Raw genomic sequence first — 23577 nt, 5'->3', positions numbered from 1 at the left:
CTGATGTGTGAGGGCTGCTGGCAGGTGTGGGTGCGTGATGCCTTTCCCATGGGCTAATGTGCAGTTACCCGGTGAGTATCGCTCCAGCTGGGGGAAGGAGGGGAGGGTTTGGGCCCTGTGAGGTGTCACTAACCCCTTTTTTTTATTTTCCGCAGCCTATTCCTGCTTGATAATTTCTGGAGGGACCTACAAGCAGCTGGATCCTGTGTGCAGCGGATGAACCCCTGATGTGTGAGGGCTGCTGGCAGGTGTGGGTGCGTGATGCCTTTCCCATGGGCTACTGTGCAGTTACCCGGTGAGTATCGCTCCCCCTGGGGGAAGGAGGGGAGGGTTTGGGCGCTGTGAGGTGTCACTAACCCCATTTTTTTATTTTCCGCAGCCTATTCCTGCTTGATAATTTCTGGAGGGACCTACAAGCAGCTGGATCCTGTGTGCAGCGGATGAACCCCTGATGTGTGAGGGCTGCTGGCAGGTGTGGGTGCGTGATGCCTTTCCCATGGGCTACTGTGCAGTTACCCGGTGAGTATCGCTCCCCCTGGGGGAAGGAGGGGAGGGTTTGGGCGCTGTGAGGTGTCACTAACCCCTTTTTTTTATTTTCCGCAGCCTATTCCTGCTTAATACTTTCTGGAGGGCCCTACAAGCAGCTGGATCCTGTGTGCAGCGGATGAACCCCTGATGTGTGAGGGCTGCTGGCAGTTGTGGGTGCGTGATGCCTTTCCCATGGGCTACTGTGCAGTTACCCGGTGAGTATCGCTCCCCCTGGGGGAAGGAGGGGAGGGTTTGGGCGCTGTGAGGTGTCACTAACCCCATTTTTTTATTTTCCGCAGCCTATTCCTGCTTGATAATTTCTGGAGGGCCATAAAAGCAGCTGGATCCTGTGTGCAGCGGATGAACCCCTGATGTGCGAGGGCTGCTGGCAGGTGTGGGTGCGTGATGCCTTTCCCATGGGCTACTGTGCAGTTACCCGGTGAGTATCGCTCCCCCTGGGGGAAGGAGGGGAGGGTTTGGGCGCTGTGAGGTGTCACTAACCCCATTTTTTTATTTTCCGCAGCCTATTCCTGCTTGATAATTTCTGGAGGGCCATAAAAGCAGCTGGATCCTGTGTGCAGCGGATGAACCCCTGATGTGTGAGGGCTGCTGGCAGGTGTGGGTGCGTGATGCCTTTCCCATGGGCTACTGTGCAGTTACCCGGTGAGTATCGCTCCAGCTGGGGGAAGGAGGGGAGGGTTTGGGCCCTGTGAGGTGTCACTAACCCCTTTTTATTTTCCGCAGCCTATTCCTGCTTGATAATTTCTGGAGGGACCTACAAGCAGCTGGATCCTGTGTGCAGCGGATGAACCCCTGATGTGCGAGGGCTGCTGACAGGTGTGGGTGCGTGATGCCTTTCCCATGGGCTACTGTGCAGTTACCCGGTGAGTATCGCTCCCCCTGGGGGAAGGAGGGGAGGGTTTGGGCGCTGTGAGGTGTCACTAACCCCATTTTTTTATTTTCCGCAGCCTATTCCTGCTTGATAATTTCTGGAGGGACCTACAAGCAGCTGGATCCTGTGTGCAGCGGATGAACCCCTGATGTGTGAGGGCTGCTGGCAGGTGTGGGTGCGTGATGCCTTTCCCATGGGCTACTGTGCAGTTACCCGGTGAGTATCGCTCCAGCTGGGGGAAGGAGGGGAGGGTTTGGGCCCTGTGAGGTGTCACTAACCCCTTTTTATTTTCCGCAGCCTATTCCTGCTTGATAATTTCTGGAGGGACCTACAAGCAGCTGGATCCTGTGTGCAGCGGATGAACCCCTGATGTGCGAGGGCTGCTGACAGGTGTGGGTGCGTGATGCCTTTCCCATGGGCTACTGTGCAGTTACCCGGTGAGTATCGCTCCCCCTGGGGGAAGGAGGGGAGGGTTTGGGCGCTGTGAGGTGTCACTAACCCCATTTTTTTATTTTCCGCAGCCTATTCCTGCTTGATAATTTCTGGAGGGACCTACAAGCAGCTGGATCCTGTGTGCAGCGGATGAACCCCTGATGTGTGAGGGCTGCTGGCAGGTGTGGGTGCGTGATGCCTTTCCCATGGGCTAATGTGCAGTTACCCGGTGAGTATCGCTCCAGCTGGGGGAAGGAGGGGAGGGTTTGGGCCCTGTGAGGTGTCACTAACCCCTTTTTTTTATTTTCCGCAGCCTATTCCTGCTTGATAATTTCTGGAGGGACCTACAAGCAGCTGGATCCTGTGTGCAGCGGATGAACCCCTGATGTGTGAGGGCTGCTGGCAGGTGTGGGTGCGTGATGCCTTTCCCATGGGCTACTGTGCAGTTACCCGGTGAGTATCGCTCCAGCTGGGGGAAGGAGGGGAGGGTTTGGGCCCTGTGAGGTGTCACTAACCCCTTTTTATTTTCCGCAGCCTATTCCTGCTTGATAATTTCTGGAGGGACCTACAAGCAGCTGGATCATGTGTGCAGCGGATGAACCCCTGATGTGCGAGGGCTGCTGACAGGTGTGGGTGCGTGATGCCTTTCCCATGGGCTACTGTGCAGTTACCCGGTGAGTATCGCTCCCCCTGGGGGAAGGAGGGGAGGGTTTGGGCGCTGTGAGGTGTCACTAACCCCATTTTTTTATTTTCCGCAGCCTATTCCTGCTTGATAATTTCTGGAGGGACCTACAAGCAGCTGGATCCTGTGTGCAGCGGATGAACCCCTGATGTGTGAGGGCTGCTGGCAGGTGTGGGTGCGTGATGCCTTTCCCATGGGCTACTGTGCAGTTACCCGGTGAGTATCGCTCCAGCTGGGGGAAGGAGGAAAGGGTTTGGGCCCTGTGAGGTGTCACTAACCCCTTTTTATTTTCCGCAGCCTATTCCTGCTTGATAATTTCTGGAGGGACCTACAAGCAGCTGGATCCTGTGTGCAGCGGATGAACCCCTGATGTGCGAGGGCTGCTGACAGGTTTGGGTGCGTGATGCCTTTCCCATGGGCTACTGTGCAGTTACCCGGTGAGTATCGCTCCCCCTGGGGGAAGGAGGGGAGGGTTTGGGCGCTGTGAGGTGTCACTAACCCCATTTTTTTATTTTCCGCAGCCTATTCCTGCTTGATAATTTCTGGAGGGACCTACAAGCAGCTGGATCCTGTGTGCAGCGGATGAACCCCTGATGTGTGAGGGCTGCTGGCAGGTGTGGGTGCGTGATGCCTTTCCCATGGGCTAATGTGCAGTTACCCGGTGAGTATCGCTCCAGCTGGGGGAAGGAGGGGAGGGTTTGGGCCCTGTGAGGTGTCACTAACCCCATTTTTTTATTTTCCGCAGCCTATTCCTGCTTGATAATTTCTGGAGGGACCTACAAGCAGCTGGATCCTGTGTGCAGCGGATGAACCCCTGATGTGTGAGGGCTGCTGGCAGGTGTGGGTGCGTGATGCCTTTCCCATGGGCTACTGTGCAGTTACCCGGTGAGTATCGCTCCCCCTGGGGGAAGGAGGGGAGGGTTTGGGCGCTGTGAGGTGTCACTAACCCCATTTTTTTATTTTCCGCAGCCTATTCCTGCTTGATAATTTCTGGAGGGACCTACAAGCAGCTGGATCCTGTGTGCAGCGGATGAACCCCTGATGTGTGAGGGCTGCTGGCAGGTGTGGGTGCGTGATGCCTTTCCCATGGGCTAATGTGCAGTTACCCGGTGAGTATCGCTCCAGCTGGGGGAAGGAGGGGAGGGTTTGGGCCCTGTGAGGTGTCACTAACCCCTTTTTTTTATTTTCCGCAGCCTATTCCTGCTTGATAATTTCTGGAGGGACCTACAAGCAGCTGGATCCTGTGTGCAGCGGATGAACCCCTGATGTGTGAGGGCTGCTGGCAGGTGTGGGTGCGTGATGCCTTTCCCATGGGCTACTGTGCAGTTACCCGGTGAGTATCGCTCCAGCTGGGGGAAGGAGGGGAGGGTTTGGGCGCTGTGAGGTGTCACTAACCCCATTTTTTTATTTTCCGCAGCCTATTCCTGCTTGATAATTTCTGGAGGGACCTACAAGCAGCTGGATCCTGTGTGCAGCGGATGAACCCCTGATGTGTGAGGGCTGCTGGCAGGTGTGGGTGCGTGATGCCTTTCCCATGGGCTAATGTGCAGTTACCCGGTGAGTATCGCTCCAGCTGGGGGAAGGAGGGGAGGGTTTGGGCCCTGTGAGGTGTCACTAACCCCTTTTTATTTTCCGCAGCCTATTCCTGCTTGATAATTTCTGGAGGGACCTATAAGCAGCGGGATTTGCAGTTTCTTTTGCTGGTCTCTGGACGGGGAAGTCTCCAGCGGGTGAACCCCTAAAGTGACAAAGACCTGCAGGACCAAAGGCTGTACCTGTCATGTGCGAGCACATTCATTAAAACCAAATCTGGGGTGAGTATGGAACTACGTGGGGGACTGGTGGTGGGAGGCTATAGGAGACAGTCACCGATCATTAACCCCTTCTTTCTTCTTTGCAGTTTCTTTTGCTGGTCTCTGGACGGGGAAGTCTCCAGCGGGTGAACCCCTAAAGTGACAAAGACCTGCAGGACCAAAGGCTGTACCTGTCATGTGCGAGCACATTCATTAAAACCAAATCTGGGGTGAGTATGGAACTACGTGGGGGACTGGTGGTGGGAGGCTTTTGGAGACAGTCACCGATCATTAACCCCTTCTTTCTTCTTTGCAGTTTCTTTTGCTGGTCTCTGGACGGGGAAGTCTCCAGCGGGTGAACCCCTAAAGTGTACAGGACCTGCAGGACCAAAGGCTGTACCTGTCATGTGCGAGCACATTCATTAAAACCAAATCTGGGGTGAGTATGGAACTACGTGGGGGACTGGTGGTGGGAGGCTATAGGAGACAGTCACCGATCATTAACCCCTTCTTTCTTCTTTGCAGTTTCTTTTGCTGGTCTCTGGACGGGGAAGTCTCCAGCGGGTGAACCCCTAAAGTGAACAAGACCTGCAGGACCAAAGGCTGTACCTGTCATGTGCGAGCACATTCATTAAAACCAAATCTGGGGTGAGTATGGAACTACGTGGGGGACTGGTGGTGGGAGGCTTTTGGAGACAGTCACCGATCATTAACCCCTTCTTTCTTCTTTGCAGTTTCTTTTGCTGGTCTCTGGACGGGGAAGTCTCCAGCGGGTGAACCCCTAAAGTGTACAGGACCTGCAGGACCAAAGGCTGTACCTGTCATGTGCGAGCACATTCATTAAAACCAAATCTGGGGTGAGTATGGAACTACGTGGGGGACTGGTGGTGGGAGGCTATAGGAGACAGTCACCGATCATTAACCCCTTCTTTCTTCTTTGCAGTTTCTTTTGCTGGTCTCTGGACGGGGAAGTCTCCAGCGGGTGAACCCCTAAAGTGAACAAGACCTGCAGGACCAAAGGCTGTACCTGTCATGTGCGAGCACATTCATTAAAACCAAATCTGGGGTGAGTATGGAACTACGTGGGGGACTGGTGGTGGGAGGCTTTTGGAGACAGTCACCGATCATTAACCCCTTCTTTCTTCTTTGCAGTTTCTTTTGCTGGTCTCTGGACGGGGAAGTCTCCAGCGGGTGAACCCCTAAAGTGACAAAGACCTGCAGGACCAAAGGCTGTACCTGTCATGTGCGAGCACATTCATTAAAACCAAATCTGGGGTGAGTATGGAACTACGTGGGGGACTGGTGGTGGGAGGCTTTTGGAGACAGTCACCGATCATTAACCCCTTCTTTCTTCTTTGCAGTTTCTTTTGCTGGTCTCTGGACGGGGAAGTCTCCAGCGGGTGAACCCCTAAAGTGTACAGGACCTGCAGGACCAAAGGCTGTACCTGTCATGTGCGAGCACATTCATTAAAACCAAATCTGGGGTGAGTATGGAACTACGTGGGGGACTGGTGGTGGGAGGCTATAGGAGACAGTCACCGATCATTAACCCCTTCTTTCTTCTTTGCAGTTTCTTTTGCTGGTCTCTGGACGGGGAAGTCTCCAGCGGGTGAACCCCTAAAGTGAACAAGACCTGCAGGACCAAAGGCTGTACCTGTCATGTGCGTGCAAGGTGTTAAGTAATGTTGTTTCTCATCAATAAATTTTACATGTTTATTTACCTCTCGTCCATGAAACCAGTTCATGTCAAATGGAATATAGCTAGCTTGAGTTTGTGTTTGATTTTGGCAGAGTTTTTAAACTATTGAAAATAGTGATAAATCAATCAATTATATGGTCAAATCTAAGTTATCTAAGCTATGGGAACACTCTCCCAAAATCATTTGCTTTCTGAAACTATCACCCTGTAATAGGCCCAGAAATTCGCTTTTTGGATCAATCACTACTGTTATGAGATGGCGGGGATTGCTCCCAATATTTCACTGAGACACCTTCAGAAATCTATTTAGGTGTATTTGGCAATAATGACATATTTAAGGAAAAGCTTAGAAATAGGAGTATCAGTGAAATATAAACCCAAAAAGTACTTGGTGTAAACCGGCACCAATCTGGAAACTCCTAGCTTGTATGCATGTAAAATAAAAAAAAAACCTTAATATTTATCTGACACTGACCCCTTTATCATTTTTTTCAGTCGTTTCAAAAGAAAATGGTTCACAACTGAAAAATGGAATAATACTCATCTGATACCTTTTTAATAACATTCAGAAGCAAGAAAGCAGTCAATATATTTGAAAAACTTTATTTAACTTTTTTTCACATGTTAAATTCCGAAATAAATTAATACCATGGTAAAGACTTTCCCGGTGTCAATTCTTCATCCTTACCGTCGGTATAACCTGCAAAAAAGGAGAGCAAAGTTTTGTAATTGGTATCAAAAACCTATTTGGGAAAAGATGTGAGTTGCAAGTTGTGGGCACCGGATGCAGAGTAAGCGTTGTGGTAACGCACAAGCCAGCCACACTTCAAATGCGCCTGGTCTGTGCGTTAGCACAAGGGACAAGATGTGACTTGCAAGTTGTGGGCACCGGATGCAGAGTAAGCGTTGTGGAAACGCACAAGCCAGCCACACTTCAAATGCGCCTGGTCTGTGCGTTAGCACAAGGGACAAGATGTGACTTGCAAGTTGTGGGCACCGGATGCAGAGTAAGCGTTGTGGTAACGCACAAGCCAGCCACACTTCAAATGCGCCTGGTCTGTGCGTTAGCACAAGGGACAAGATGTGACTTGCAAGTTGTGGGCACCGGATGCAGAGTAAGCGTTGTGGTAACGCACAAGCCAGCCACACTTCAAATGCGCCTGGTCTGTGCGTTAGCACAAGGGACAAGATGTGACTTGCAAGTTGTGGGCACCGGATGCAGAGTAAGCGTTGTGGTAACGCACAAGCCAGCCACACTTCAAATGCGCCTGGTCTGTGCGTTAGCACAAGGGACAAGATGTGACTTGCAAGTTGTGGGCACCGGATGCAGAGTAAGCGTTGTGGTAACGCACAAGCCAGCCACACTTCAAATGCGCCTGGTCTGTGCGTTAGCACAAGGGACAAGATGTGACTTGCAAGTTGTGGGCACCGGAGGCAGAGTAAGCGTTGTGGTAACGCACAAGCCAGCCACACTTCAAATGCGCCTGGTCTGGGCGTTAGCACAAGGGACAAGATGTGACTTGCAAGTTGTGGGCACCGGATGCAGAGTAAGCGTTGTGGTAACGCACAAGCCAGCCACACTTCAAATGCACCTGGTCTGTGCGTTAACACAAGGGACAAGATTTGGGGACAAGATAGATTAGAGGGTGCACTTGGGTATTACTCACCAATAGGTATGTAGCTTTGGCATTCTCCCCGTTTTGGATTTTAGGAGTTGAAAATCAATTTCCAATGCACTGCACCCTGAAAAAATGAAAAAAAAAAAAAAGGTGTTTGCACTGGGTGTAATTTTGATAAATATTAACAAATGGTTTAAAGGTTGCATTACAAGGGTAGAAATGTGGGATCAGATTGCTCTTTTTATGGCCCATTATTACATCCACCATATGTAAGGAGCTTTCATCATTTCCCAACAATTATCAATGCATGCACGCGCATGCATTGCATAACTGTTACGCCCAACTCCTTAGTGAACACAGCTGTAGAAAAAATTTGCAAGGGTTAAATAATCATAAGAAAAGACAAACTGAAAGTAGGAGAAAAGAAAGCTTTGTATATTAACATAAAAACAAACAACATGTAAAATAAATGGAAATATACGACCGTGTTCACTGTGCAGGGTCCTCCTCCGCCGGTCCCGGCCTTTGGGCGGTTGAAGCTCGAGCAGGAGATGTGCGATGTGGTGGCGTCCTTGGTCTTTGGCTGGAGGGTGGAGGAGGTGGATACATTCCAGCGTAGCCTTGGTATGCCTGAGAAGATCCAGCCCACGATGTTTGGAGATGCGCAGGCTCCTGATGCCGACTTGATGAAGATGGTGGCATCCACGGTGAAGGGGTGGCTCTCGCTGGTTGTCCCACGTTGTCCGGATAGTATCTCCGCTGCAGGGAACTGGCGATCATCATGCAGCTTGCCGCAATTTGTGTCTGGCAGGTGGAAATTTGTCTCAGGGTCTCCTGTTGACACGCTGCATTCTCAACCAACTTGTAGATCCCGGTCATCATCACCTGGTTATCCTCTCGACGTCTGCGTTCGGATTCCACCCAGTCTTCATGCCGTCTTCGCTCTATTTCGGCCCAATCCTCCTGGCGTCTTCGCTCGATGTCGGACATCGTTGTGGCCAGTGTTTCAAGATGCTTCTCCATGGCTGTCATCCTCTGCTCCATCATGATCCGGTACTGGTTCTGATGATCTTCTATTTCAGATGCCAATTGCCGGACTCTATGGACGCGCGTTGGAGCCTGTTCTCTCTGGATGTCCTCCACGAGCTGCATTCCGGCTATAAAAAAAAAAGGACAAGATAAATAAATTTTATCAATTCCACACAATGTAATCTTTAAAAAAATAAAAAAAAAACACAAGGTTACAAACAAATGGCAAAAGCTTACAATCCATCAGTGGTGGTCTGGTGGGATCCACCTCCTCCTCATCTTCAGACGCTTCCTCGATGTCCTGGATGGAATGATGATAACTTGGAAGCTGATGGGCCAATCCTCCACTTGCTGTAGATCCTTCTTCACCCAGTGGGGTTTGCAAGCTGCTGTCTTCAAATCCTTGAGAGGTGTCTTCTGTTTGAATGGACGATTCAAACTGACTGATCGAGTACAGATCCAGGGTGATGGTCTCTTCCTGTGTTGACGGTTCTTCAGCCGGTTGGCTTACATGGGTGTCTTCTGTCCGATCTTCAGCAACGACAACTGTTGAAATGAGAATATACATTTTAGAACATTGCAATATAATTTTAGAGAGAGCAAAGTAGTACAAATAATTACCCTGCTCCTGAGTTTGCGAAGGTGCTGTTTCTGCAGGTGTTGTCTTCCGTCTTCTTCGTTGCGCAGGTGGAATTTGCGCTTCCAGAGCATTCAACACTTCTGCTCTGCGGACATTGGACTCCACAGAGCCTGGAACACCTTCCACCATGATTGGATTCATGTGTTCCTGGATGGCTCGTTCCCACGGCTGCCATGAAACTTGTAATGGTGGTCTGCCTCCAGTCTCAATTATATGTTGCCTGACTTGGCCCATCTTCCGTTTTGTGTGCCGTCGACAATCATTGTATCGTTTGTGGCATTTGTCGATCGACCTGACGTTGCCACTCACTGCTGTAATCTAAGATTCAAAACATCACATTATAAACAATCAAATAATGCACTTTTTTAAATGGATTTATTTAAAAAAAATAATGCAATGAACCTTCTCTGCAATCGAGGCCCATATTCTTTTACGCTCTCTACTGCTCGTTTCCTGTCTTCTTTGTCCACACAGTTGGTCATAGAACTTGTGGACCATTTCAACCAGCACGTTGCTTTCTGCAGTAGTGAACGGGATGCTCTCTTCTTCTCCCTCGGCAAGTTGGTCTAGGGGAACCTTTTTTTTCCTGCCAGGTTTCTTTCTCGCTACGGGTGGTTGGACCCCAGAACCACTGGGTTGTTCGTCCAGTGTTCTGTCTGTAGCCTTTAAAAAACAAACAGTGTCAGCAAAATTACACATAGATTTAGCATATATTAAACATTAACTTCATGATGTATTAAGTATTTGGCCACGCCCCTTTCCGTCATATGTTGTTCTCCTGCATCTTTCTGCGTTTCAGCAAAGAGAACTGCAAAATGCCGGCGATAACCGGAAATTATCACGGACTGTATTCATATCTGAGCTGGGTTCCCCAGACTGCTGTATATAGGGGACATCACAGGGCTGTATGTCGGACAATAATAGGATGTTATACTGAATAATCCAAACAGGTTATTCAATTAGGATGAGTATGTGTGCTACTGGAGGGAAATATTCCCTCATGTTATGTAAATGGCTGTAATATGTTCCCTAAGCTTTGTATACTGTATCCCATACTGCTACATATGCATATGAAGGCAAGAAGAGCGTTTTATGAACACAAGAGAAACTGGGAGGATAAGCGTTGCCCGTGGTTACGTCACTGCCTCCTGGTTATGTTGTTAGTAAACTGTGATGGTAGCATGAATAAGGGATTTGCTACAATGAAGTTAATTATGGCAGTCTTCCCGAATGCTTAATACCTAAAGAATATAACTGTATATCTAGAGTCAAATGGTCCGGCTAGAAGCGACCAAAAGCTTAGATTAGAATCTGTTTAGTTTGTGTATATTTTTTGGTTCAGGGATCAAAGGGCCTCTTTATATATCATGCAACCGCACCCAGCATAGGAAGGGTTAAAAATTCCAGAGGGTGGTGGAGAGGGGTGCCTTTGGGATTTAAGTGGGTGTTTGCAGGGAGAGAGAGGCAGAGAAGTGTCCGAGCGTCAGCGCTGGGAGTTGTGGACTAGCGTGTCCTGGCCATCTGATGTTAATCTGAAGGATAACATGGTAAGGTTCTGATAACGTGAATAATACTGATGACCTTTCTGTATATAATGTATATAGACTTTAAATGCTGATTTTACATGTAGAACCCGTGTGTAAAATAAAGGTAATACTTTGCTTTGCTATTGTTTATTCCTGTGCAATCTTTGAAACTAGGAGTGACCCCGGGGCTCTGCGTGAGGCTTAAGTCGCGCTGCGCTGCTGCATGATCCCGGGATCTTCACACTGGTTGCCAAGGGGGGGGGGTCAGCAGAGTAGGTGAGCAGGCTATCAACGCGGCGGGGGACTGGACCAGCTGACACGCTGATCTAAGTCACATTTGCATCATCCTTTACCCCGCCACCCTGACAGTGCGCAGATCTACTCTGCTGAGAGCGGCTGTTACAGCATCCTATCCTGTCCCCACCCCCCACCCCTCCCCACTGCTCTCAACAGCAGAGTGGACTTAGGATGCAGAGTTTGAAAAGTTAACCTGCTCTCATGCAGGGTTCGTGATGCGCAGCGGCAGCAAAATATATAAAACCTACAGTCATCGGCGTCCGGTGGCCACTGTTTAATGGGTCCCGGCGCCCACTTTTAGGGTAAAATACGCGCTAGTGCGTTGTGGCGAAACCTGTCTATTCATCAAGTTTTAAAGAAGTTACCTGTGTCCTTCTCCTTTTAGTTGTTTGTCTTGATTGAGGTGTTCCTTCTCGATCTCCATGCTCCATGTCGTCCTGCATCGGCCGGCCAGGGTTACTTGTGGATATCCTATCACCATCTTCCTCCCTTGTAGTCATCTGCACTGGACTCGTCTCACCTGAAATAGAAAGAAGAGGGGAAAGGGGTTCCACGGTCCTTGTCCGATGAGACATTCCTGTGGAATATAAACACAGATATAGCAATATTAATTTACATTTTTTTACCTTTACTGTGCAATTAACCTACCTTAAGAAAATTTTGTGAAAATGACACTTAGGGGCGAGGCGAACCCAAGAGGGGTGCAAGGTGCAGGCATGCTTGTCAGGGATGCTGGGGTGTAGTGGGGGGGATCCCGACATGCTATGTTCGTGACCCAGGGTCCCCATTTTAAAATGGCTGCAGGTTTTTTTTTTTTTTTCCTTTTTTTTTGGCTGCAGTCATTTTAAAATGGGGACTCACGACCACGCCCAAAGCATGAAGGGCACCCACCACAACACTCCAGCACCCCAAACAAGCATGCAGCATGGCCGCACATGGCACCCACACATGATCCACAATAAAAAAAACCCAAACAGGCAATTTTGTGAAAATGACACTTAGGGGCGAGGCGAACCCAAGAGGGGTGCAAGGTGCAGGCATGCTTGTCAGGGATGCTGGGGTGTAGTGGGGGGGATCCCGACATGCTATGTTCGTGACCCAGGGCCCCCATTTTAAAATGGCTGCAGGTTTTTTTTTTTTTTTCCATTTTTTTTGGCTGCAGTCATTTTAAAATGGGGACTCACGACCACGCCCAAAGCATGAAGGGCACCCACCACAACACTCCAGCACCCCAAACAAGCATGCAGCATGGCCGCACATGGCACCCACACATGATCCACAATAAAAAAAACCCAAACAGGCAATTTTGTGAAAATGACACTTAGGGGCGAGGCGAACCCAAGAGGGGTGCAAGGTGCAGGCATGCTTGTCAGGGATGCTGGGGTGTAGTGGGGGGGATCCCGACATGCTATGTTCGTGACCCAGGGCCCCCATTTTAAAATGGCTGCAGGTTTTTTTTTTTTTTTCCATTTTTTTTGGCTGCAGTCATTTTAAAATGGGGACTCACGACCACGCCCAAAGCATGAAGGGCACCCACCACAACACTCCAGCACCCCAAACAAGCATGCAGCATGGCCGCACATGGCACCCACACATGATCCACAATAAAAAAAAACCCAAACAGGCAATTTTGTGAAAATGACACTTAGGGGCGAGGCGAACCCAAGTGGGGTGCAAGGTGCAGGCATGCTTGTCAGGGATGCTGGGGTGTAGTGGGGGGGATCCCGACATGCTATGTTCGTGACCCAGGGCCCCCATTTTAAAATGGCTGCAGGTTTTTTTTTTTTTTTTCATTTTTTTTGGCTGCAGTCATTTTAAAATGGGGACTCACGACCACGCCCAAAGCATGAAGGGCACCCACCACAACACTCCAGCACCCCAAACAAGCATGCAGCATGGCCGCACATGGCACCCACACATGATCCACAATAAAAAAAAACCCAAACAGGCAATTTTGTGAAAATGACACTTAGGGGCGAGGCGAACCCAAGAGGGGTGCAAGGTGCAGGCATGCTTGTCAGGGATGCTGGGGTGTAGTGGGGGGGATCCCGACATGCTATGTTCGTGACCCAGGGCCCCCATTTTAAAATGGCTGCAGGTTTTTTTTTTTTTTTCCTTTTTTTTGGCTGCAGTCATTTTAAAATGGGGACTCACGACCACGCCCAAAGCATGAAGGGCACCCACCACAACACTCCAGCACCCCAAACAAGCATGCAGCATGGCCGCACATGGCACCCACACATGATCCACAATAAAAAAAACCCCAAACAGGCAATTTTGTGAAAATGACACTTAGGGGCGAGGCGAACCCAAGAGGGGTGCAAGGTGCAGGCATGCTTGTCAGGGATGCTGGGGTGTAGTGGGGGGGATCCCGACATGCTATGTTCGTGACCCAGGGCCCCCATTTTAAAATGGCTGCAGGTTTTTTTTTTTTTTCCTTTTTTTTGGCTGCAGTCATTTTAAAATGGGGACTCACGACCACGCCCAAAGCATGAAGGGCACCCACCACAACACTCCAGCACCCCAAACAAGCATGCAGCATGGCCGCACATGGCACCCACACATGATCCACAATAAAAAAAAACCCAAACAGGCAATTTTGTGAAAATGACACTTAGGGGCGAGGCGAACCCAAGAGGGGTGCAAGGTGCAGGCATGCTTGTCAGGGATGCTGGGGTGTAGTGGGGGGGATCCCGACATGCTATGTTCGTGACCCAGGGCCCCCATTTTAAAATGGCTGCAGGTTTTTTTTTTTTTTTCCTTTTTTTTGGCTGCAGTCATTTTAAAATGGGGACTCACGACCACGCCCAAAGCATGAAGGGCACCCACCACAACACTCCAGCACCCCAAACAAGCATGCAGCATGGCTGCACATTGCACCATGCACAGTAAAAAAAAAAAAAAAAAAACACTCAAGCAAAAAAAAGTTTAAAACCCCCCCAAAAAACGGGGGGCACACATACTGCAAACAAACAAACACTCACCCACCCCATACAACAAACCCCCATAGCATTGCAGTACAAACACATCACAATACTCACCTGCAAAAGAAAATATGCACTCCACTCCAGGCTCCAGGCTCCAGGCTCTGCTCTCTGCTCTCTGCTCTCTGCTCTCTGCTCTCTGCACGTGTTCAGGGAGAACTATTAGCTGCAGCAACTCACTCCACCCCTGCTGAAAGCTAATAGCAGAGCTACGCAGCAGGGAAGTCACTTATATATTAGATGGAAGAGCGGGAATATATACACCCGCCCTCCACCCAGTCACCAGATACGCTGGATTGGCTGAGAATCGCCGTTGGGGGCGGCGATTCTCAGCCACGTTGAATAGGGTGACACAGCTAGTCCCGGCGACTTCAGACGAATCCCTACGCGTGGCGAATCGCCGTCAAAAAACCGGCGATTGACTGGCGAATGTGATACCTGAATCGCTGTGACCAGCGATTCAGGTCATTGAATACCGCCCAGTATCTCACCATGTGTACACATCATTATTTGGTTTATGAAAAATATGGACTCTAGGTGTAGTAGCCGCATGCTTAGAAAGGCACTTAACTCTAATTAAAGCGGAACAATGTATGTGAGATTGCTTTAATAGCTTACATGTTCACCTACTGCAGGGTGCAATTGAATTGTAAGTGACCTTGGCAGAGTTCCATCAGAAGCTCATTGCAGGTACAACATCACTCCTTTTACCTTGCATCCTTGTAGAGATATGTGATAAAATGAGCAATGTTCCTCTTCCATAATTATCCGTAATGTGACTGCATTGAATTGTCCCTTTATCATCTTACCATGAAAGAGTTTTCCTGTCCCAGCTTACAAAAAATAGAATTGATTAGGTGGTCACCTATCGCTTGCTGTTTTTCTGTAGTTTTGCTTTGTTGTCTATTGTGAACCTATTTTTCTTTTTGTCTGACTTTTACCTCAATGGCTATCCTATAATGCTTTTCATGTATATGTTCTTTGCACCTGCGGTTTATTCCCATATCTATCAGAACTTCTAACAGCTTTTGGCCAACTGGCAAAATGACAACAAAAGTTTTCAAACAGATGTAAAACATTTGCTTCTGAATGACATTACTGTATGAAGGCATTTTATGCATGTATGGCATCCAGTTATAACTCATGACTACTGTTTTGTTCCATTTATGAAATGTGTCATCATTTCCTGTATATAGTAAAAAAAAATTATAAAATCGTTTACATTTTTTATTTTGTTGTAAATTTTTTGGTATTGAAAATACCAAAAAAGTAGGGTCAAAGCTTTAATAAAGAGAAAACTTTTATAAAGTGGTTAAAATTCAAGGTATATTCAACCTCTGTTAATGATACAGTTCAATGCACTTGTAGATCTGCTAATGTAACAGCTGGCTGCCCTTCTGGATTCTACATGGAGGAAAAAGTGCATCCACTTGCTCTTGCCCCAGAATAGAAACATCTTGCATCACTACAAGAAATAATATTCATTCCGAGTGACAATAAATCCATGAGTAATTTTTAAATTAAGGTTATTCATGCGGAACTGTCTCTTGATTTACTGTGTCTGATGATAAAATGTATCACCGGTCAAAGGAAAGTTCTCCCCTGCTTAAATTTAAGGTTTAATGTAATGATTCATTTGGATTATCATTATTTACAGTACAAGGTAATTAGAAGTACTAATGTTCCTTAGGTTTCAGCAAACTACAAACTTCTTTTCATTACTTACTGCAGGGGATTACTGAATTACTTCCAAACTTTGTGGAATCACGGCATCCCAGAGTATCAGAAAGTTTTTAATGGACCTAGACCAAAAGTTTCTCATTAAGAAAGTCAGAAAAAATATTAAGTTAATAAAATTGTGTTTATAGCTTATCCTTAGGGTCAGTTATGTGGGAATTATAAGGATTCACCTGTTTGTCCACAATTTGGCTATTACTTTGGCAATAAACAACCTAAATTTGATCATGGACAACCAATCCAGGGCACCCCTGCTAATCATTTACAGTGCAAATCCAGTTTGATTTTGAAGTGTAAATGATTGCCGCTTTAATGTCACTGGAGATTTCTTACCAAATCTCTCACTGTCTGAATCTCTCATCCTATTACATTTCAGCCTTTGTCTATAAGGGACTTGTTATAAGGTTGCTTTCTTTTTGAACAGTACATTATAATACAGTTCTTCTGGTTGCAGATCTCATTAGATTAAACTATTGACCTTATTTGACAGATCACAATCTTATTGTTGATTGTAATTGTTGTGTGTCCAATTGTACAAGAAATTTATACCCAAGGCCAGAGCCCTAACTAAAGCTGGGTACACATATGTACAATTTCATTTTTCTTGCGACCGTTCGATCGACCGAATACACGTTCGGCCGTCCGAAACATACGACCGATCTGCGCGTACACATATGTACAATTTTACTGGCGACGTCCGATGTACTCCCGTCCAAACAATCGCAAGAAAAAGATTGTACCACCGTACACACTCTCCCGTTCTGGCTATTCGAACGATAAAAATGTACACAACATTATCATAATGGGCTGGATTAAAAGAGCATAGCAAAACGAGGCGTGATCACGGAACAAAGAATCGTTCGTGTAGTACAGTGAATAGAGCCGTGACTATTCATATCCATTGCTAGCTGTACTGGATATACGTACGTACGTTCGTCTATCGGTGCATTTGGGCCTTTTTAATCATGAGCTTGAGGAGAAGGAAGGCTCGTGCGTGCATTTTGGCTGCTATGGCCATCAGATTGCGGGCTATTAAAAAAAGAAAAAGGACCAAGAATCGGAGCTGCTGGACCAGAGACTGGCTTCTGAGGAGAGACACCTTCTCCCACATGCCATTGCTACAGGAGATACGGGAGAACAATCCTGATGATTTCAGGAATTATCTCCGTATGGATGACGCTACCTTCATGGAGCTGCTGACACTGGTTACCCCTTTAATAGAGAGAGAGGACACCTATTTCAGGAGGCCTATTTCTGCAGAGCAGAGACTGGTGGCAACGCTGCGTTATCTGGCAACAGGCAGGACCCTTGCCGACCTGAGATTCACAACCGCAATATCATCTCAAGCGCTGGGGTTGATAATACCAGACACCTGTGATGCCATCGTCCAAGTTCTACAGGAGAAATACATGAAGGTAAATATAGAAATTACATACATGTCCCCCATATGTATAGCTGTGCACATACCTGTACCCTATATGTATATCATTACAATGCCTGTTAATGTAATCTTTTACACCAGTGGGTGGGGGGTCATTTTGATAAGGCGGGTAATAGCTTTGAGGCTGCAATGGGGGAGGGCTGATGTGTCTAAAATCAACCCAACAGATTAATAATACGCGTATACTTTTATATTGCAGTTTCCATCGACCAAGGAGGAGTGGCAAAATATTGCACGTGATTTCCGTGATCTTTGGAATTTCCCTAATTGTGGTGGAGCTATCGATGGCAAACACGTCAGAATCATGCCCCCTGCAAAGAGTGGCTCTTTTTATTATAACTATAAGGGGTTCTTCAGCATTGTTCTAATGGCCATCGCTAATGCTCGATACGAGTTTGTATTTGTGGACATTGGGAAAAATGGTAGAGTTTCAGATGGAGGAGCCCTGGAGTATACCTTTTTCCACGACCAACTGAAAAAAAATCTACTGAATCTGCCAGAGCGGACTGAAAATGAGCACGGTTTGAACTTTGTTTTTGTGGCGGATGAGGCCTTTGCATTGCACCCTAATGTCCTTAAACCCTACCCACAAAGGGCACTGAACAGGGAACGGCGCATTTTTAACTATCGCCTGTCACGTGCCAGGCGAGTGGTTGAAAATGCGTTTGGGATTCTGAGTAATAAATTCAGAATTTTTCACAGTGCCATCAATCTGCGCCTAGATAAGATTGACAAAGTGGTGCAGGCCTGCTGTGTGCTGCACAACTACATGCGCAGAAAAGCGGTGCACACACAACAACTGGGGGCTACAGTGGACGACAGCCAAGTTGTTGACGAGCCTATTGGTCTGACAGCTTTGGCAAATAATTTAAACACCAGAAATGCATCAACGCAAGCAAAGTTGTCAAGAGACGAGTACTTGGATTATTTCAATGGTGTTGGGGCTGTGGAGTGGCAGAATGACATGATTGCTTAAAAATGTACGTTTTTGTCATTGTAAATATATTGTTTTTTGGTGTGTACTAATCAATATTTTGCCAATAAAATTTGTATACTCACAGTTCCGCACAAGTTGTCCTCTGCGTCTTATTGCAGCAAGGAGGGGGAGGTGGAGGCCGAATCACGGCAAGTGAGTGGTAGTACTCAGGTGCCAGGCATTCCTGGAGGGCACAATGCCACGGCACCTGGAGTGCAGACTGTACCCAGTACTGGTGTTTATGTACTAGCAAGTAGTTGCTCCACCACACCTATTTCTATGCCAATTTCTCCTGGTACTTTTGTACAGTCTCCAGGAGCAATACATGAAGGTAAATATTGAAACAACATGCATGTACCCCATATGTATATCTGTGCCCTATAGTCACCCTGCATGGTAAATGATATTTTCACACGGACACCAACTAGATTACAGAATTTTTAATTTTTGTATAAATTATTAACTTATAAACTTATAAAAAATATAACATAAATAACAAGGAAATAAATAATAAAGAAATACTTAAACATAAAAATATTTAAACTATATTATTAAAACAAAAATGCAATTAAATCAACTATATAAAATATTTACATCTGGTGGTAAACTTGGCCCACCCCATAATCCCCTGTATCCATCGGTGGTTGGGAGGGAGATGGAGTTTGGAAGGGGCCACCAGGTGGACCTGGTGGGAGCGTATTAGCCGCCGTTGCCGGTTGGTGCTGCCTTTGCCCAGTTGGTGGCTGTAAATGGTGATACTGGGGATATTGCACCGGGTGAAATACAGCTTGTTGGGGTATAGGAGCTGGGCTGATGGGTTGAAATTCAACCCTAGGCAGAGGGGTCTCATCGGTGAGACGTGTGTGCCGGGTCAGAGTCCCCACACGGGCCCGGTACAGCGTCTCATAAAATATGCGCTCTACCTCCACCCTTGTAGCCGGGTCCAACTTTCTCAAATTGTCCGCTAATACGCTCCCCACCCGGTCCGCATCATCCTCATCCATGCTCATCAATCTGTTGGCAGACTCCAGGATCTTGGTGGTTGCCACGTCCGCAGCATCTGGAGTCTGCCTCGGCCTTTTGCGCCCTCTTCTTGATGGTGCTTCTGCTGCACTTTGAGCGCTTGATGGAGGTTCACCGCTGGTCGTGGCGGTTGGTGTGGGGGTGGAGCAGAGGGTCGGTGAAGGCAGCTGTGATGCCACCTCCAGCGATGCCGAAGACTCCTCCTCAAATAGCGATGGCTGTAACAAAACAAGATGATGTATCACTATAGATTTTTAAGACTTCCATATATTTTTATATCTACGCAGAAGAACGCAGCCCACACACCACCATGTTGCTGCCATGGATGAAAGTGAGCTAGTTGAAGAGGCGTTATGATTGGCATCTCTGGAAACTAATTATTTAGATACCAGACATAACAAATACTAATTTAAACACCAGAAATGCATCTATGCGTGCTAAATTAACCAGGTATGAATACATGCAGTATTTTATTGGTGTTGGCGCTGTGGATTGGCAGAATGATATTATTTCGTTAATTTTACACCACAAAAAAATATTACAATAATCCGCGCCAGAAAGACTACAACAGTGTAGATACCAGGGATTACCAATGGCAACCAAAACTTCCAAATACAAAAAATGTGGGAAATGCACTTGCGATGTCTGAATATTGATCACTGTCTTCCCAGGCGGATAAGAGTATAGCTCCACCACTGAGAAGAACCAGAATTAGGGCCACAGAGAAGGTCAAATTGACGATGTAGAACCAAAAGGGTGGGGTATCGCCCCCTGCAACTGACCTCTCTGTTGTGCCCAACAGAGAGGTCAGTTGCAGGGGGCGATACCCCCCCCTTTTAATTTTACATGTTCACAATTTTTATACTGTACTTGCTGTTATATTTATCTTGTGTGCAAAAAATTTTTCAAAAAAAATCCGTCTACTTACTGTGCCGCAAATGGTGTCATCTGAAACCTCTTGGGTGCACGCGGAGGTGGAGGGTGCAGGCTGGTTCCTTGAAGTGTTGCCGACCGAATCCCTGGGCAGCTCCTGGTCCACCGTGAAGGCCAGCAGGTCATAGTACCACAGCCTGGGCACATACACTTGGTCTGCCCCTGCCCCAGACCGCTTTGAGGACTCAACCTTATTTAATTCCTTTTTAAATACGGTCCTCATATTAGCAATGCGAGTCCGGACCCACTCCACATTTGCTATGGGGTAGTATGTCTGGCTCACCCTCACCAGCTCCTCCAGAGCAGATAGCCTCTTCTGCCTATTCGAATGGTCTCTGGATTTGGTGTTCCATAAACAATTCTGATCCCTGTAGGCCTCAATGAAATCCTTCATAAATTCGACATTTTTTTCTGCCATGGTTGAATTTCTGTGCCAAAAAATAAAATAAAAAGGCATATTATTTTCTTGATACAAAAAGCACACCATAAACCATTTAATGTACAGGTGTTCAGTCTGTGGGCCACTAGATATACTGTAGCTATAGTACAGGAGTTGAAAGTCTGTGGAACATAGGATACACGGTCACTACAAGCCCCAGCATACCCCTGGCCCACAGATTGAAGTCCCTGTCATAGAAAACTACACATTTTGTTTTAATACTCACCGAAATAAATGTCGATACAGTCCGGAAAATTCGCTGCGCTGCTCCGATCAATCCAACAGCAACGACGGAATATTCTTTCGTGCAGAACGTGGCTTGAAACACAGTGATTGGATGAGCACAGGAATCTCCGCCCCACTCACGTGCTTCGCGTCACACAGACACGGGACATCGAGGAGCCATGTCGGAGGGTCTGGCGCCACCGCATATGGGGGAGGCCAGTACAGAACCTTTGATTTCCAAATCAGTGATAACCACAGATAAAGAAATCGCTGACAGACAGGACAACAAGGAGAAAAAAGTGACGCGCGCATCCGCCATGTCATCTGCAGAGGTGGAACTGATGGTCAAAATGCTGGATAGAAGGGACTACGATTGTTCGAGAAAAACATACCCCAAGACAAATTACAGAAAAGAAATTATTATGCAGCGTGTATGCAAGGAGATAAAGGAGAAGTTTGGGAAAAGAAGGTCCAAATACCAGCTCCAAAAACGGTGGTCGGACCTGAAGCACAAGGAGCAGGCCAAGCTGAAGAAAATTCGTGGAATTATTAAAAGAAGTGAGTCCAATGCCCTAGGTGGCTTTATTAATATACTGTCATGATCCATTACATTTTGAGTGTTTTGCTGACATGTTGCTTGTTTTTATTTACTCAGAGGAAATCCAATCCAGGAGAAGGCATGAGGAAGGCAGAGACAGGGCCTCCAACCTAAAAATAAAGAAGGAGAGTACAACAGGTAAGGTTTTGTACCAGCACACCAACAGAACAACACATGTTTTATACACACAACAAGGGGTAGTAATATGTCACTTTACCTTGTCACTATAGATGATATCCAGGCTGCGCAGCCGATGGAAGGGACCACAGAGGGCCACCAAGTGATTGCGATCACCAGCAGTGTAGATGGTGAGTGTATACTGCAAATCATCTTTATGGGATAGTGACGTATCATTTGTGGAAAGGTAAACATTTCTTTATCTGTACTTATTATAGATATCATCGAGATTTCAGATGTCAGTGCAGAGGGGGAGAAGAACACACCATCACCTGACACGTCCAGCGACGAAAGCACAATGCAAGAAAACATGACACAAGTCCATAAATGTCTACAAGAACTAAGCGGGAAAGTCCATACCGTAGCCCAAAAAATTACAAAAATCCAAAAAGGCGTAGCAGTAGTACACTCTTTATACGAAAAAATTTATAACGGTTTGCATTATAAAGTCAAAAAATAGTTTGTGTACTTTATTTTACTTGGTTCTCCTTCTTGTTTATTTGGAGGCCAGCAGCATGCACCTTAAAATGGTGCATGTCATGGCAAGCAGTCCCACGGCAGCAATGCATCACATGTGAGCAGGCCGGGATGTTCCCATGTGATGCGTTGCTGCCGTGGGACCGCTTGCCACTACATACACCACCATGTTCAAATGTGTTTTCATGTTTTTTTGGGTGGGTGGGCTTTCCTGCTAAACCTTCACACGTGGCACTTATGTCATGGCAAGCAGTCCCACGGCAGCAATGCATCACATGTGAGCAGGCCGGGATGTTCCCATGTGATGCGTTGCTGCCGTGGGACCGCTTGCCACTACATACACCACCATGTTCAAATGTGTTTTCATGTTTTTTTGGGTGGGTGGGCTTTCCTGCTAAACCTTCACACGTGGCACTTATGTCATGGCAAGCAGTCCCACGGCAGCAATGCATCACATGTGAGCAGGCCGGGATGTTCCCATGTGATGCGTTGCTGCCGTGGGACCGCTTGCCACTACATACACCACCATGTTCAAATGTGTTTTCATGTTTTTTTGGGTGGGTGGGCTTTCCTGCTAAACCTTCACACGTGGCACTTATGTCATGGCAAGCAGTCCCACGGCAGCAATGCATCACATGTGAGCAGGCCGGGATGTTCCCATGTGATGCGTTGCTGCCGTGGGACCGCTTGCCACTACATACACCACCATGTTCAAATGTGTTTTCATGTTTTTTTGGGTGGGTGGGCTTTCCTGCTAAACCTTCACACGTGGCACTTATGTCATGGCAAGCAGTCCCACGGCAGCAATGCATCACATGTGAGCAGGCCGGGATGTTCCCATGTGATGCGTTGCTGCCGTGGGACCGCTTCCCACTACATACACCACCATGTTCAAATGTGGTTTTATGTTTTTTGGGTGGGTGGGTGTCCGTTCCTGCTACACCTTCACGCAAGCACCTGTATGTGATACTCTGTTCAGGTCCGACCACCCAAATAAACAATGTGTTCACAGTAATTTTTGTCAGTATTTCTTAATAAATGTTAAGTGTTTATGCAGAACAATGAACATCACATATCTATCTATCTATCTATCTCTATCTATCTATCTTCTATAACTTCAGGAATGCACACACAACGATTATTTATTTCAAAACGAATGCACACACAACGAATATTCTTTAACAGCATGGGGCGGAAAGTACGGGGGAGAAGACTTCCTGTTGTTTACTTGCTGCGCTGATGGAGGGATGACGCAGCTAGTCAACACCCACATGGGCGTGCTGCGTTTGGGAGGAATGATCGCAGGAACGGGCTGCATATCGATCGAACGTGCGTACACATGTCACTTTTCTTTCGATATGGAGCCGTCCTGTCGGAAGAATATTAAGCAGCAAAGAACCTGCGACCGACCGACCGTGGACGGCCAAAAG

At 47.3% G+C, this 23577-nt stretch overlaps 2 protein-coding genes and 1 long non-coding RNA gene across 4 annotated transcripts; 1 reads left to right on the top strand and 2 right to left on the bottom strand.

The window, feature by feature from the left end:
- Nucleotides 1-5920: 5920 nt before the first annotated feature.
- On the top strand, nucleotides 5921-6686 carry LOC146059421 (uncharacterized). The gene is made up of 2 exons (XR_014470232.1): nucleotides 5921-5999; nucleotides 6522-6686. It is a non-coding gene; the product is annotated as an uncharacterized LOC146059421 (long non-coding RNA).
- A 1448-nt stretch (nucleotides 6687-8134) lies between these two features.
- LOC146053326 (uncharacterized) lies at nucleotides 8135-14925 on the bottom strand. Its single transcript, XM_083168000.1, has 7 exons — nucleotides 14833-14925; nucleotides 14179-14260; nucleotides 11503-11714; nucleotides 9717-9977; nucleotides 9296-9632; nucleotides 8912-9220; nucleotides 8135-8802 (listed from the first exon to the last, which is right to left on the bottom strand). The coding sequence occupies exons 1-7, from the start codon at nucleotides 14923-14925 to the stop codon at nucleotides 8135-8137; spliced, it is 1962 nt and encodes a 653-aa protein (XP_083024126.1).
- Nucleotides 14926-16444: 1519 nt separating this feature from the next.
- LOC146059410 (uncharacterized) lies at nucleotides 16445-22279 on the bottom strand. 2 transcript variants are annotated; one of them, XM_083171626.1, is made up of 3 exons: nucleotides 21711-22279; nucleotides 20227-21603; nucleotides 16445-19516 (listed from the first exon to the last, which is right to left on the bottom strand). In XM_083171626.1, exons 2-3 carry the CDS (start codon nucleotides 20716-20718, stop codon nucleotides 18866-18868), a joined length of 1143 nt encoding a protein of 380 aa, XP_083027752.1. In that variant the 5' UTR covers nucleotides 20719-21603; nucleotides 21711-22279; the 3' UTR covers nucleotides 16445-18865. The 2 variants fall into 2 exon arrangements, with proteins under 2 accessions (XP_083027752.1, XP_083027744.1); XM_083171618.1 differs by having other exon boundaries at nucleotides 20227-22279.
- Between the last annotated feature and the right edge of the window lie 1298 nt (nucleotides 22280-23577).

Source organism: Crinia signifera, chromosome 1 (assembly GCF_055691185.1).
Source record: "Crinia signifera chromosome 1, ASM5569118v1, whole genome shotgun sequence".
Classification (NCBI taxonomy): domain Eukaryota; kingdom Metazoa; phylum Chordata; class Amphibia; order Anura; family Myobatrachidae; genus Crinia; species Crinia signifera.
Note: the sequence above shows the minus strand (reverse complement) of the source record. Positions and strands in the feature narration are given on the sequence as shown.

Coding starts and splice junctions, on each gene's coding strand:
- LOC146053326 (XM_083168000.1), bottom strand. CDS start 14,925: ATGATAAAGGGACAATTCAATGCAGTCACATTACGGATAATTATGGAA. Junction 14,261..14,832: donor TATCTCTACAAGGATGCAAG/GTAAAAGGAGTG, acceptor GAACACGTGCAG/AGAGCAGAGAGCAGAGAGCA. Junction 9,633..9,716: donor GGGCCTCGATTGCAGAGAAG/GTTCATTGCATT, acceptor TTTGAATCTTAG/ATTACAGCAGTGAGTGGCAA.
- LOC146059410 (XM_083171618.1), bottom strand. CDS start 20,718: ATGGTGTGCTTTTTGTATCAAGAAAATAATATGCCTTTTTATTTTATT. Junction 19,517..20,226: donor ATGACACCATTTGCGGCACA/GTAAGTAGACGG, acceptor GTTTTGTTACAG/CCATCGCTATTTGAGGAGGA.